The 16,350-nt window shown below is 39.2% G+C and overlaps 1 protein-coding gene across 2 annotated transcripts in view; it reads right to left on the bottom strand.

Moving 5' to 3' along the window:
* The window catches only part of man1a2 (mannosidase, alpha, class 1A, member 2), a 157,459-nt gene that overhangs the window by 14,313 nt on the left and 126,796 nt on the right, over positions 1-16,350 (bottom strand). For both annotated transcript variants that reach the window (XM_086220777.1, XM_086220778.1), the window contains exons 7-9: positions 14,339-14,433; positions 11,677-11,800; positions 8,290-8,383 (exon numbers count right to left, since the gene is read on the bottom strand). In XM_086220777.1, the coding sequence (XP_086076903.1) occupies positions 8,290-8,383; positions 11,677-11,800; positions 14,339-14,433 (313 nt within the window). The remainder of the gene's footprint in view (positions 1-8,289; positions 8,384-11,676; positions 11,801-14,338; positions 14,434-16,350) is intronic.

The following is a 16,350-nucleotide window of genomic DNA, read 5'->3' as shown; positions in this document are numbered from 1 at the left end:
GGCACCTAGGTCTGCATCAGAATCAAATTCACTGAACAGAAAAATATTAAATTTCACAAATTAATATCAGCAAAAGTTGATAATGCTGCTATCATATGCTATCATAAATGTGTTACAAACTTAATCAACAAACCTATCCATTAAAATTGTTCAAGTGACAAATCACCTGGCTAAAATGAGGTCAAGTACAAAATTTCACAAATTCAAAAATAAATTCAAGAAAAAATTAGGATGCACAATAAAATCAGCACTTTTGCTCAATTCTCCACTCTTGTTTATCTAACAGAAACGGAAAAACAAGAGCAGTTAATATATGATTTATGGACTTTTCCAAATGTTTTACAAAGAAAAACATTACTATTTCAAATTCACACAGTTGAAATGTATTTTTCAGTATGTAATGAGGAATATCATATAAACTTGTTAGGAAAATAGTGGCTTATCAGATCCTTGCAAAAAAAAAAAATCCAATATTGTGCATCTTGAAGAAGTCTTGTTTCCCCATTTCAGAAGGTTTAAGACCCAGCTCTTAGCGAATACTTAGCACTGACAATGTTAACTACTGAATGTGTTGAATGTTGCAAGACATAGTTGACACTGAATTATTAGTTGTGGTCAGTTGTAGTTACTTTATATTAAGAAAAAAAACAAAAAACAAAAAAAAAACTGGCACTTTTTCTGCCACTAGATGGAAGCACCTGCAGCCAATCAAACTTGAAGCACTTTGTCATACTTACTCAGGTTTTTCCCTACAGTCTAAATGCTTGCTTGTGTTGTATGTCACTTTGGACAGAAGTGTCTGCTAAATGAAACTGTAGAATTGTAGAAAAACTCATATCTGTTTACAGTGGAATAACATTGCTCAAACACAAGGTGCATAAATGGTAGAATTCCTCAACTGCCTTTTTTATCATAAACTCCTCCAGTAGTGTTAACATCTGCAGTTTATCTAGGAGATTCCTCTCTGTACCTGATTTACATACCCTCAGGTAAATGAAAGGATATGCAAAGGATTAGAAAGATGAAGGGGCAATGAATTATTCATTTTTTGTCATGGAGAAAGCACAAACCACACAAACAAACCTTGGCAACATGTCTGAGGGCTATGTTCATGTCTGTGAATACATACATGGGTAATGAGTTATTATATCTAAACAGAAAATGACAACGAGTGACTAAACAGACGTTCCTATTGATGCATTTAAAGTGAATGTGCACTGTGTGCCACTCTTTGCTGCAGAATGGAATAATTTACTGTTGGTCAACCAAAGACACCAGCAAAACATGGATGATAATAGCAAAGATAAATCACTTAGGAACTCATGAATAGAACAAGACTTGGTAAAACCTTGTAAAGCACCAGATGGGTGGTCATTGGGTCTATAATGTGAATCATGGAATTAAAGATTCATTATTAATTTTTTGCAGAAGACCAAATAAAAGGTGAAATTATTACTGGAAATAAAAACAACAACAACAACAATACAATTTCAATATTACTTTCAATTAACATGTGAATAAATGAAACCGTATGATGTTTCCGTCAAATACTGTAAATCGTATCACTTTTGAAATATTGGTCAAAATCACAAATTCTCCAGCCCTAAATCAGCTAGGGTTAGCTAGTTCAGCAAAAAATGTATCAAAAAACTGCATTTAGATAACTCTCATTGACTCTTGCTCATAGGGGGTATTTTGATTTCTGCTCTGCCTTGATAATTCAGCATACCGTCAATACAGAGCTTGTCAGACAACTATAAGGACAGTCACATAAAATAATTGTTCATTAATCATAATTGAGGTAAAATTTAGAAATGGTGTTGGCATCAGTAAAATGTTATTATTTCTCAACCCGATGCTGGACAGGTGCAGGTTAAAACGCTTTCAGTAAAATCATTGATTTTCTACAGGGAGTCTGGGCTAGATTAATCACAATTCTTCTTCAATCAACTATCTTACTATTACTTTTCAATGTCAAACATCACCCCTGAAAGCCAATGAAATGCAAACCACTTGATTCATGCAGTCCCAAAGTGGAAAAATTAGAAAATGTAGATAAAAATAAAAATCAAAGCTTAAAATTTCTGTTAGCTCCCTCTTAGATCGTCCCTTTTTTCCGGCCACCTTGCCTTGTTTCACAACCACCTCCCACCCTCTTTAAACTTAGCATCCATCCACACACACTGAACCAACTCCTCTGCACTTCATCATTTTCCTGCCAATCAAAGGTTTGGGGGCCATGGAGGGAGTGCCTGTCAATCAAAGACAAGGTCTACTGAGGAGCAGCTTCAAACACATTAAACTGGAGACACAAAGGCGCTTGCACCCAACGAGACATTTTCGCAAAGCTTCTAATAGACACACGTCAAGACATATGCTGCTACAACATAGTTCATGCACATAACAATAAAATCCTGTAGTTTTCTGTGTGACTGTTGCTTCGTGCAACACAAACCAACCCTTAAGTAGACAAATTTTGAAATCCTATAATGATGTCACATTTATCTATTTGGTATATAGATAATGTGTGCTCGGGCTGCACGGTGGTGCAGTGGTTAGCACTGTGGCCTCACAGCAAGAAGGTTTCGGGTTCGAGTCCCGGCTCAGGCGTGGGATCTTTCTGTGTGGAGTCTGCATGTTCTCCCCGTGCCTGCGTGGGTTCTCTCCGGGTACTCCGGCTTCCTCCCACTATCCAAAGACATGCAATTTGGGGACTAGGCTGATTGGATACTCTAAATTGACCGTAGGTATGAATGTGAGTGTGGATGGTTGTTCTTCTCTGTATGTTGGCCCTGCGATGGACTGGCGACCTGCCCAGGGTAAACCCCGCCTCTCGCCCATAGATGCTGGGATAGGCTCCAGCCCCCCCCCCCCCCCCGCGACCCTTACTAGTAAGGGATAAGCGGTAGACAACGACGATGTATAATGTGTGCTCAATAGGATTGCAAAGGGGTGGATATCTTACGGCAGATTTTCAGAAACTACAGAAATTTCAGCTGTTAAAATTTGTGAATTTCCCTTTTATTCAAAAGAGGTGGGTTTAATGGGAATTACGAGGAACAGAGTGGACCTTTTAGCATACTTTATTTTCACTGGGGGGTTTTTGAGGGCCACATTATTAACTGTATTTGACCTCAACAACTACATCCACTCAGTCAAGTTTTGATGTGCCCTTTTTTGTTCAGTGAAGGAATGCATTTAAGTTCTACTCACAAACACAGTCAAAAACGCCGTTTTCAATTGTATTTTATACATGTTTGCATGTGTTCCTGCTTTTGCGAATACAAAATGTTTGTATTTGTAGATGATGACGTAAAACCAATTAGTATATTGCAAATACAAATAAATGTATGATTGATGGTGGATTCAGGTTGATAAAGGAGGTGTTTATGCCACTGACAACAAAAGAAAAATGGCATTTACAGCTTTTCAACTGCTTTTTCAATCACTGATGATTGTTTTCCTATTTAAAAAAGCCTGTCGGGGTTTTGTCTGTGGAAGTCAAAATTACAATATCATGCTCCAATGCCAAAAAAGTGGCGGCAGACGACTAGACAATAAATCAGCGTGGTTGAGATTTATGCAGCTACGATTGCTGAATTTGACACAGAAATTATTACTGTTGTCAAAATGACAACAAATACAGCCCCTCCAACACAGATAAAGTTAACATGAACATTTGAAAAATTATGAAAAAAAACCTCTGTTCAACAGCCACTGAAAATACTTTTAACAATGACAAATTCTGACTTTTTTTCTGCTGCAGAATCTGCTTTGAACTAAGAAGTGTGCTGTTGTGTAGTGAAATGAGTATCACCAATGTTTGATTCCCCAGGTTAAACATTAGGAGAAATCCACTGCAGTTTACAGTTCTATTATTAATTTGCTATTAGGAAATTTAGTAATGAAGAAACAAGAGTCTGACAGGCTGCTATGTGTGTGTTTATAGGCAGCACAATTTTTTAGTAAGTCAGAGGAAGGTGTTGTTATGAGGGTGTCAGTCACAGCAGGACTTCATTAAGACAAGAGAGCTCAGCTTCATATCTCATTAGTCTGATTTACTACGGCAGGCTAACACAACTCCACAACATGAGAGAAACACAGTAATATATGCTCCAGACATACACTTGAACCCATCATAACTCTTTCAAATACACACTGATATCATATTTTGAACCATCTAAAAATACCCAGAATCAAAATATTATAAAACCCAGCTCTTTCAAAGATGCAATGAATAAATAAATAAATAAATGAATAGGTGGATCTTTTCAGCTTGTCTGTCAAAGTTTGCTTTACCCTTAAAACAGAATCCTTAGTCCACATTCAACAACCACTCAAAATGATAGTTGATTACCGTATCATCCGGACTATAAGCCGCTACTTTTTCCCCACGCTTTGAACCATGCGGCTTATGCAAAGGTGCGGCTTTTCTGTGGATTTTTCTTCACCCGCCAGGGGGTGCTTTAGCGGGAAGTGCAAAAATGAGACTGGCGGGAAGTTTAAGTGCAAAGAAGAAAGCACTAATTTTTATTTAGCAAGAAGCACATACCAGCTGCAGGTACAACGGAGAAATTATTTTCAAACCCTCACACTCTACTCTAATCCTCACCCCCTCATCATGGAAAGCACAAGAAGAAGTTCATATGATGCCGCTTTTAAGTTGAAGGCCATTGATCTGGCTGTACTGGAAGGGAATAGAGCTGCTTAGCGTAAGCTTGGCGTGAATGAATCCATGGTGCGGTGCTGGAGACGGCAGCGGGAAGAACTCATTCAATGCCAAAAGACAAGAAAGGCTTTCCGAGGACATAAAAGCAGGTGGCCCGAACTCAAAAATATCCTTGAGGACTGGGTTAACACTCAGAGAGCAGGCGGCGGAGGTGTATCCACTGTGCAGATCCCACTCAAAGCCAAAGTGCCTTTGACGTTTGACCTGCCTCTGACCAGGACTGTAAACAAGACAGGTGCATCATCCATTATGGTGAAAACCACTAGACACGAGAGGACACATTTCACCTGTGTCCTGGGCTGCACCGCATCTGGAAAAAACTTCCCCCGATGGTGATTTTTAAGCGCCAAACTTTGCTGAAAGACCAACTCCCGAAGGTCATTGTGGTTAAAGTCAACCAGAAAGGATGGATACTAGAGAGACTAATGAAAGACTGGTTAACGGAGTGCTACGGGAAGCCCCAGGGAGGATTTTTTCACCTGAAAAAAGCGCTGCTTGTTTTGGACAGTATGAGGGCCCACATCACCGATTCAGTGAAAGCAGCCATCAAGAGAACCAACTCGATTCCAGCTATGATTCCTGGAGGTACAACAAAGTATCTGCAGCCCCTCGACATCACTGTGAATCGAGCATTTAAAGCAGCACTTTGGGGCGAATGGGAGGCTTGGATGACCAGTGGCGACAAATCCTTCACAAAAACTGGCCGCATGCGAAAAGCATCCTTTTCTGAGGTCTGTCAGTGGATCCTAACAGCGTGGAGCAGCGTGAAGGAATCCACCATCACCAACGGCTCCCGAAAGGCCGGACTGCTGCGTGAAGAGGGCAACGCAGCTTCAGAGGCAGCTTTACCCCGGGATGACAGTGACACGGAAAGCAACACTGACATAGACAAAGAAACGGTATGTGACTAAGCTCTTCTGAGGCTGTTCAACTCCGACACTGAAGAAGATGACTTCAGTGGTTTCACTGCGCAGGAGGAAGATGAACAGTGACAGGTGGTTTCTGGGTTCAGGGTTGATGAAACGACTTTAATGGTTCCAGTGCGCATGAAGAAAAAGTGACAGCAGTTCGACGTGTGTTCAGTGTGCAAATTTTCTGTTTTGTTTGATCGGCACTTTTACTGCTGTGTTACAGGCACCGTTTGGAAACTAAACAGTTCAGTTATGTAAATAAACAAATAAGAAATCTTTCTGTGTACCAGTAAATCTATCTATCTATCCAATATATATCTCATTTCACAGCCTAGATATCAGCGGCTTATACACGTACATTTCCAATTAAAAAAAAAAACGTAGTGGGTGTGGCTTATATTGAGGTGCGCTCTATAGTCCGGAAAATACAGTACCTGCCACGGCAGCTGATAAAGTAGTAAAAACTTGGCAGTGTTTTTCTGCTGCTTTGTAATCAAGCACGAGTGTACATGAATCAAACATGAAAGACGCTTGCCTCTTGCCTGACCTCTCTTCAGTCATGACAGCCGAGTCTTAATGATGATGTCTATCCTCTTAATTAAGTCTTTCAGGTATTTAAAAGTATGAAAATAATATATCAAACAGAGAAGACTTTGACTGTACTTCTTTTTTTGCTTCTTTTAAAGCTGTGAATAATGATAGTATCATGATAATGCCTTAGTGGACCTTTGTTACTGCTTTATAAATGTGTGCATATTCAAAAACATGTTACAGAAGTGATCAAAGTGTCTGTCTGTCATGATTTGGAGCCCCTCTTAACTTCTTCTCAAGTACTGCCCAAAAGCAATGTGTGTAGTAAGCTAATGAAGAAACAGCTCTGCTGTTATCAGACATGAAAGTGGTACTTTATCCAAGTGTATTTTGCCTTTCAAGTAAACACAAATATCTGTTTGGGCATTTTCATGAATTTGTTTATGACTCTAGAATGCAGAAAGAGACAGCTATGGGTATTTAGATTCACGCTTAAGGTGACTGATGTCTGGCAACTGAAAAAAAAATGGTCCAAAACTGTCTATTTACAAACCTTCAAGCTCAACATCTAGGATAATACACATGTTCTCTATCCAGCCATACAGTCAGTAACCCACAGATATTTTGATTTTAGCAAAAAAAACACAGACACTTCCAGGCGTGGAAGTTCTGGTTGACTTTTGCTGCATTATCATGTTACAAAGAACTATAACTTGCAGATATTGCTGCAGGGGGCAGCATGGCTCAGAGGTAAAGCTACCGTCTCGCAACCGAAGGGTTGCTGGTTCAATCCTCAATTGCCCCAGTGAGCATGTCGAAGTTCTTATGCTGGGATTGGTGTTATATGCATGTTTCGTAAATCTCACGTGAGTCCTGTTGTATGATGATTTCTCCGCTCATACATGGGCTGGTTTGCACGCTTGTTAGATAAATGAGGGCCTTTGTGTATGCATGGTTTCTTGATGCATATGTATGTCAAAAAGACATTACTGAAAGATAAATTCCAAGTACATATGTCATTGTGTTTTTGACTGTCTCTAAACTGTTAATTTCCTTGGACAGGCCACCAAATGCAATCAATGTACTGGGAATACAGTTTTCCTTTTCTTTCTTCCAACCACCTTCAATTTATTCTCAGTGAGAATCTGTCCTTCTCTGTTCTTCTTGTTATCTTCTTCCGTTTCTTTTTTTCAGCATTTAGTTTATGAGCTCCCATTACAAGCACAACAATTCAACATTGCTAACACCTGCCAGCATAAAATAAATGATCCAGAATAATTTCAGTTACATCTGAATATTCAGTGATGAAAAAATAATGCAATTCGACCACACCTGACTTTTCTCCACCCCTTTAGAATTCCCATGAAATCCAATATTTAAGTTTATTCATAACATATGCAGACTGTCATCTATATACATCATCAATACACATAAGGCTGTTTTGACGATTTTAATTATGGTACTTGTTAACTCCTAGGAAATTAGTTTGACCCTGTTGAAGGGGTCCAACAAAGTTGTTTGTTTAAATACAAGTGTTGCTGGTGCCTTTGGATCTCTCATGGAAAATTAGTTTGAAATGTTTATGACCCATCCTACTTTTGAGGGGTGCAATAATGTTGCATCCAAAAAATGTGAATGTGTTTCCAAATGTTTCAAATTGTTATATACAACTACACATTCTGCCAGATGTGAAAAGGGATATAGAAACTAGTGTAACATGTAGAAATCAGTACACTAGGGCAATGATTACTGGTAGCTTAAGTTATTGTTTAGCAGTCCAGTCTCCTGTAAACATTCATAACTATGAAAAGTCCCTTCGCAGCTTCTTGTTTTTATCAAAAACAAAAATCAAACAAACATATTAAATCACACAACATTCTGCAAGCTCTTTCATGAGAACTTCAGGGACTGAATTCAAAAATGAAATTGAAATAATTTTTAATTGCTTGCAGAAAAAGCTCAATTTTCTAAATTTCCTTATCAATTATAAAATGGAAGATTATATGTATTTGACTGCACTACATATAACAAGGTAGTGATTTAATGGCACCATGATGCCTCATACACTTATTTGGAAACCGGCCAAGATAAGAATCAGTTTAAATCATAAGTACTTACGTTGCCCCCAGCGGCCCGTACGGGGGTTCAGATAGTTTGGGTATAGCCCATTTGGCCGGTCCATTTTGGCTAGCAGCTTCCGGATGTGCATCACCTGTGATGAAATAGACACAAAGAACTTTCAAGAGAAATACAAGGTACTCCCTTATGAAGTAGGCTGGCTAATTATCAACGGCCTGTGATAAGGTGCAACGTTATTGCTCTAACTTGTTTTTTTTTTGGGAGCGCAACACTTTCTGCAGCTTTGAGAAATACCAAACAATACAAACTTCAAAATGTGTGTCTCCATCAGAAAGAGTGTACTATTACTTTTGGTGGCAAATCAAGTATCCACTGTAACAAAAATCCCCCAATACTGTAAAACAAAACAAAACAAAACATGACAAAACAAAAAAGCAATAGAAATGAATTGGAAATACTTATTAAAACAGTCAAACTTACTCCTTTTTGGAGCAACAGTATCAGTCATACTTTTTTATAGATGCGCCATTCAAAGTTTAAAAGGGGGACAAGACTTGGAACTTTTCTTGTCTTGAGACATATTTTAGGATGTACAAAGGTTTTTACAAAATTGCAGTTTCTATTTTGAAAATTTTGGGAGAGGTTTTTTTTTTTTAATACAAAAATGTAGGAAAACCTCTTAGAGTTCACACAATCTAGCTATTTTCACTGACAGTCACACAGTTTGCTTTCAAGTAATATTTTCAGCAGATTCACTGAATGGCTTAAAATGTAGTTGTCCATGTGAAAAATTAATATTACAGTTGATTCACTGAGTTTAAGCCTCTGTGACAAACAGGAAGTGTTTTGAAATTTTGTCCCATTGTTTCAAATGGAAATCCTCCAATGAACATAAAACATATTTCAAATTCAACGTTTCACACATACCTTGATATTTCTGGATTGAATGACAAAAGGTCTAAGCTCTGTTTGGTATTTCCATGTTAAGACTTTGTGTAAATGTTTGAATTAGTTGTGTCTTATTCCCTCTTGTGAAGGGGTCTTAAACCTTTTTCATGCCAAGGACCCCCAAACCGAAGGAGTGATGGAGTCAGGACTCCCTTAGACCAGGAATGTCCTACAAAAAATATTACATGAGGATTCATGGTTGAAATAAATGTCAATTTTTATTGTTTTTTTTTTTTTTTTTTTTTTTAAACAAATGTATCTGCTTTCCAAATCATTCAGTTTGCATCATTGTGTCTGGGATCTCAGGGCGCATTTCCACTGGCTCACTTCAGCTTGGGTCAGGTTGGTTTGGCCCCATTTCCACTGGCCACAGCACAGTCTGAACCGTTACCATTTTGTTCCCTGCTCTGCTGGGGTTCCAAGCGAGCCGAGCGGGGACTAAAATGTGACGTAAACACATTGCAAGGCGCTGATTAGGTAACTTAACTGTTTACGTCGTCTACTTCATATCATCTTGGCCTCGGCAGAATACTGGTCGATCGCTTGGTAAAGTCTCTTATACTTTTCTTGGGTGTTCTGTTTTGGTGCTTGAAGCCTTGCCTGTCTGTCGTCCCTTACTTTTAGTTTATGCAATACTGCCTCCATGTCATCCACCGTTCTTGTTGTGTCACACACAAATTACGCTGGGGAACTCTCGGCTGGTGAGTCCACCCACGCTGAAATGGTACCCTGTGGTAGTGGAAACGCACCCGTACTGAGCTGTACTGACCCAAGCCGATGTGAGTCAGTGGAAACACCGTCAGCTGAGAACTGAAAAGGCTCTCTCCCCATCATGTGGATCCTGACTGAGCCAGCATGTATTATGTAGCCTCATCAATGATGGGGGCAGGTCCTCCTCTTTTGTGTACAGGAGGCTTAGAGGGGCAAGTCTACATTATTCAGGGTGTGTGTGTGTGTGTGTGTATATATATATATATACACACATACACACACTCACACACACTACCAGTTTAAAGTTTGAACACACCTTTACATTTAATGGTTTTTCTTCATTTTCATTTCAGTTTCCATAGTAAATACTCAATGAAGGCATCAAACTATGAATGAACGCATGGAGGGGGAGGTATGATGGTGTGGGGGTGCTTTGCTGGTGAAGCTTTTGGGATTGGGATTTATTCTAAATTGAAGGCACACTGAACCGCCATGGCAACCACAGCATCTTGCAGCGACATGCCATCTCATCCGGTTTGCATTTAGTTGCATCATTTATTTTTCAACAGGACAAAGACCCCAAACACACCTCTAACCTGTGTAAGTGCTATTTGACCAAGAAGGAGAGTGATGGAGGGCTGCACCAGATGACCTGGCCTCCACAGTCACCTGACCTAAACTCAATCAAGATGGTTGTGGATGAGAGAGACCACAGAGTGAAGGCAAAAGGGCAAACAAGTGCTCAGCATCTCTGGGAACTCCTTCAAGACTGTTGGAAAACAATTTCAGGTGACTACCTCATGAAGCTCATTGAGAGAATGCCAAGAGTCTGCAAAACAGTAATCAAAGCAAAGGCTGGCTATTTTTGAAGAATCTAAAATACAAAACATGTTTTGAGTTATTTCACACTGTTTTGCTTACTACATAATTTGATGCCTTGAGTGAGAATCTACGATGTTAATAGTCATTAAAGTAGAGAAAAAACATTTAATGAGATGGTGTGTCCAAAATGTGTATTTCACACATGCAAAGCAATTAGCCACAACATTGAGATGTACCCTGAGCATTAGTATGAGAATGCTAATTTTTCCCTAATGCATGCTAATGCTAATCTTTGGTTTTTCTGCAATTGAAACCTGAAGTATTAACTAAAACCCTGATCTCAAACTTACATTAGCTCTTTCACGTTTAAAATATTTTTTCTGATGTATTTGTGCTCCCCCTGGTATAAACATTTACTCAATACATGCATCACACTGCAAATTAAACGTATCCTTCCCTTTCATAAGGCACCTTTGTTATTGGTGTTAATTACAATAATTCTTCTGTGTCTACTTTGCAATTTAAATGGTTCACTTAATGCAATCATTATGGTCTTATTACTCACAGGGCTCATTTCTGTCCATTGTTTGTCGGTCTGTCATCTTTAAAAATACACAATATCAACTTTTTATGGTTGAATGTAGACGCAACTCTAATTACAATTAAAAGTAAAGTCACTCCACAGAAAAAAAAATTCCAGAATGAAACTGTGGGATTTTTTTCTTATACTCAATTTCAGAAAAAAATAACTTCTAAACACTACGTTAACAAAACAGATAAAACCTACAGATGTGCGCAAGTAGCCAAACCTCATTATATACAGACATAACACAAAGACAATAAATGGGCAAAGTTAAGCACAAACAAACGACGCAGAATATGAGTAGGCAAATGTAAGCATATACAGATACAACACACAGAGACAATATTCATTCAGAAAACTACCTTCTGATAGTAGGTGGGATTCCCTGTCAAGTAGGTGAGGTGAACAAACTCCATGTGAAGTGTACCAAACTCAGCCAGGATGCTGCTGCCAGCGGACGCCCAACCCCAGTTACGACCAACACCGCTGGAGGAGAGGAACAGTGTTTTGGAGAGATGGTTAAGAAAGTAAAAATCAAGATTTGGATCTGGGTGATGAGAATGTACAGCATTCACACTATCAGTCAACCGGTCAATTTGCAGTTTAGATCCAAGTCCGTCCAGAGCCCATTACACTGTATTGAAGAGTCTGATGGAATTTTTTATGGAAAATAAGTGTTCATCATTTTATGAGAAATTAGACATTTCTGAATAAATTAAATAAAAGAAATCTAGGTAAATAAACTAACAGGATTTTGAAACTTGGTGAGGCTGGTCTTCGATTGACTGCAGCTGTGTACACACGACCAACATATGTGACACAGGACACATTTGAAACAGTCTCAATTTAGTATGAATGCATGGAACATTACTAGATTGTAATTTTAATATTTTGTGCTGGCAGAGGTACGAGGAGAGAGAGTGGCTGTGCGACAGAAAATAAGGCCACTGCATGAACAAAAGCTAATTGAGCAAATCATTAGGAAAAAAAACAACCCACAAACAACCCACTAACTATGTTTATATGGGAGGGATGAAATCATACAGTATCCCAACAGCAAAGCTTTAGAACTCTGATACCTAAAAGAATGTCTACCCAGATAAAATAAGTGAAAAACACCTGTGTGTGGATAAGCAGTGCATGTGTTGGAACATGCCAAGTCTTTGTGATATACCCCATTTGAAGATGTTTAATGGATACCATTTTAGAAGCTTTGCCTTCTATCAAATAACAAAATGCTCCATGTTGTTCAATATATAAGACAGTACTATTTTCTTGAAATTACTTCTGGAATAAATAGGGCCATTTCATCATAAGATCAAGATTTTTACATGAGAAATACATCCAAAACAATATTTGAACCAAATACTTATACACTTTTATACAATACAAGCATGCCCCCACGACTGAAGTGACCCGTTCCTCTAACTATCTTACAGTGCCAGGAGGCTGCATGTCAGAGCAAAACTGTCCTGAAAGTGTGGCTTAAAAGTCAGGCAAGTTAATCACCAAATGACTGTATTAAAAATGCCTATAGTCAGTAAATGGGCTACTTCCAAGAGACTGACAGGCCAGTGTGTCAGTATACGGTTTCCAAGAGAAATGAAGGGCTGCCCATAACCACAGCCATCAACCAGCTGAAGGCCTTGGAGAACACCAAAGAGCTGAGCGTAGAAACTGGTAAGTTCAAAGCCAGCCTCAACTGGTGCAGAAGAATGATGCAGGACACAATGCAAGTCTTACCCAGCACTTGCCCCTCTGGCTTACTACTGCCTTTCAGTGCTTTGACTGGCTTGAAGAAAAAAAAATACATCGTCGTTGATTCAAGGAACCTACTGACCTGAAGTCCTAGTCAACACCGGATCTCTGCCTGAAATTAGTCCAAGTGTACAGTGTATATGCTAGCTCCTACTACAAGCTTCTTTCTTCGGTGAGTAAGACAGAATTTTATCTGGTATCCTCTGTTTGAACTTTTCAAACTGTTTGAACTTTCTTGTGTCTGACACCAGGGGCTTGACATGGGTCAGGGGTGAACCTGTGGTGCCTTTCATAATCATAAATTTGTAATCAGAACACTTACTGATAGTAAAGCTGACACTCATGGCACCAGCATTGCCTAGATGTCTAGCTGTGTTTAGACGACGTGAAGATTACATCTGTGCAGAAAGTTCTAATTCAGTTGTACTGGGTAATGCCTGGCATTATAAGCATGACTGTTTGTGGGAGGTCTGACACAGATGTTCTGGGGGAGTTGACTCAACCTAACATATTTCACAGCGAACCTGGTACATCTGTTGTGGACGTCCAGTAAAGACGTCCAGTGTAAGCCATCTCTGAGTCCTCAGCCTGCTTCTTGTGTGTGATGAATTCCTTCATCACACAGAATTCCTCCATAGTGAGTAACCCGTCTCTCACTGGTTATTGTAGGTTTTCGTCTCAGTTTATTTCACATTACAGGATGTAATTCAGAATTCTGGCTATGATTGAGTTAGTGACATTAAGATTATGTCTGTTTACATTTCACACTACACAATCACTTGGACAGATTAAGAGTTCTGACTAGCCTGGAATTGGGAATGTCTGCTCAATTGTCAGGAGCGGAGAACCATGCCCAGATTTAGCCATAATATCCTCTAGTATGGGGCCAGCCATGTTAAATCTGTGTTCACATGGTTTCAAGCAGATGGCAGACCAGATGTCTTTTAAGTGGACAAGCGCAGGATGGAAGAAAATAAAAGATGCCAGCAGAAGATACCAGCAACAGTTAAAACAATTGCATTTCTCAATGCATATTTATTTATAAAGCCAAAATACCCCCACGACAGTTTTCCTGGAAGGGCTGACCCCTGACCCAGGTGAGGAAAAATGTTACTTCAAAAAAACAAAACAAAAAAAAAACAAACCTTTTTAACAGGTGAAAAAACTGGTTGAAAACTCAAGAGAGGCACAGATGAAGGCATGACACATTTCACGTTTTTGTTGTTAGAGATTAGCTACAGGTGGAAGGTGACGGTTTTTACTTACCTCTTCAGGTTGACCATGGCCCAGGGGATTCCAGTGGGGGTGTTGAAGGCAGGAAGCAGCTTCTCAGCTAGCTGGACCGCTTTCAGCTTGAATACCTAGAGGGAAGTGATGTAGGGGATGATTAAAAAAAACACAGACAGTAAATTTAATTTTTGTTTGCCTTCCTTTATCATGATAAGCTGGGGCATTTCATCCATCCTGAAACAGCTAACAGGCACATTCATAAAATAATTGCCAACAACCAAAGAAGGATACAGGCGTGAATGAGATGTCAGGGCTAAATCAGTGTCAGAGCAGAGCAGATTTATGCAGGAGATATTTGCAAAACCTCTCAAAACCCTTATACTGTGCTGCAGTAATATGAAATATTTGGGAATATGGAAAAAAACCAAAGTAAGATTACTTTGCTGCTGAATTCAATAGATAGAGGTATGTGCTGCAAGATAAAAATGGTATAGTGAGAAGGGTAAATCTCAGAAGGCTAAAATTTAAAACCAACAATAAAACAACAAAGTATCACAATGACTACATTTATGTTGATCTAAAAATTGAATGAAGTTTAAGTTTTTGCTAAGATAAACAGATTTTGTTCATTATTTGTTAACTGCATGAAATGATGATCCCAGCAAGGAGAATATTTGTGGCTTAAATGATTTCAGGGGCAAGGATGGAGGGAAGATGGGTTCACAAAACTTAAAAATAAGTTTTCATCATGATAACCATCATGTCCTCACCAGATATTAAAAATATATTGACAGATAAACAGTAGCTGATCAATCACAGCTTGCAGGTTCTGTATGACATTCTCAGATGTTAAGATAGTTAACATGACCAAATAATAACTAAATGTGGATAAGTCATTCAGTCAAAAGAGTCCAACATATTTCTATTTTTGTGTCAGGTTGACACCAAGTAACAAACAGGGCCGGATTTCAGCATCCTGTGGTGTCAGGTGGTTGGCAGATGGCACTGTGTGTGTCATACATTCAGGGCGTGTTCAGCCTCATTTTAGTATTTAGAAGGTATGCAATCAGAACATAAACCATGGTGCAAAGAGGCTGTCATTTGACACTGAATTATTCATGCATGTGTTTGGGGTGTGACATTGCTCAAACTAACCAGAGTGCCATGTGTCATTCTCTTGAAAGCCCATGTTACACCAGGACTCAGTATGATGTTATTCCAGGGGTGCAAGCATTTAAACTCAAAAGAAGTGAGTGCTTCTCATCTGGAGAAACCAAACCTCCTTGTGCCCCAGGTGAAGGCATGCAAGCGTGACCGGTGATTACATCCATCAAAGCCATCAGAGGTGAAACAGGGCTGGGATGGTGGCAGCTAGAGTTTTCACATTTTTGGAAATTAACAGAACTGCATTGCAATACTATGCATCTGCTTGTCTGACTGATGTGCCCTTTAAATAGCTCTTTACAAATAAAACGATTGACCAAAGACCATCTTGGCCCTTCTAGGTCTCTGGCGCAAATGTTTTCTGGCATCCCAAAACAGCAATATCCCACAGTTGCACCAGACCAGACCTTGTTAACATACTTAAGCACCTGCTGGCACAGACAAAGCCCAAGTTCATTTGCTAGTTTAAGGGTGAGGGTACTTGGCATGAATACATAATTTGCACCGGCTTGAAAATAGCAATGACGCTTGTGCTTGACTGAGCGCCAACTTCCATCATGCTTAAAACAGGGCCGAGTCTTTATACAATCATCTGCTCCAAGCACAACAGCAGGGCTTAAAGAGACCGACACTTCAACGTTGGCTGGTGTAAGACACAGGAGAACTGGGTCCACGGAGAGAAATTAAGGATTTTTTTTTTAAAAGGTGAATCATGAAAAGCCATTTAAGTACAGTATCCCTCACATAATGCTGAAAATGAGTCCAACATTAAAAAAGCCCTTCCAGAGGTTAAGTTGAGCAATATTGTTCCAAAAAGAGAATTCATTAATCTTAATTTTTTTTTAAATTAAAGCCAGAATTTCCTTTTTGTGGCACTAAAGTTC

Source organism: Aulostomus chinensis, chromosome 12 (assembly GCF_037954235.1).
Source record: "Aulostomus chinensis isolate RoL2024-O1b breed Wild chromosome 12, RoL_Achi_v1.0, whole genome shotgun sequence".
In the NCBI taxonomy this organism is placed as follows: Eukaryota; Metazoa; Chordata; class Actinopteri; order Syngnathiformes; family Aulostomidae; genus Aulostomus; species Aulostomus chinensis.
The sequence above is the reverse complement of the archived record's forward strand: the minus strand, read 5'-3'. Positions and strand labels throughout refer to the sequence as shown.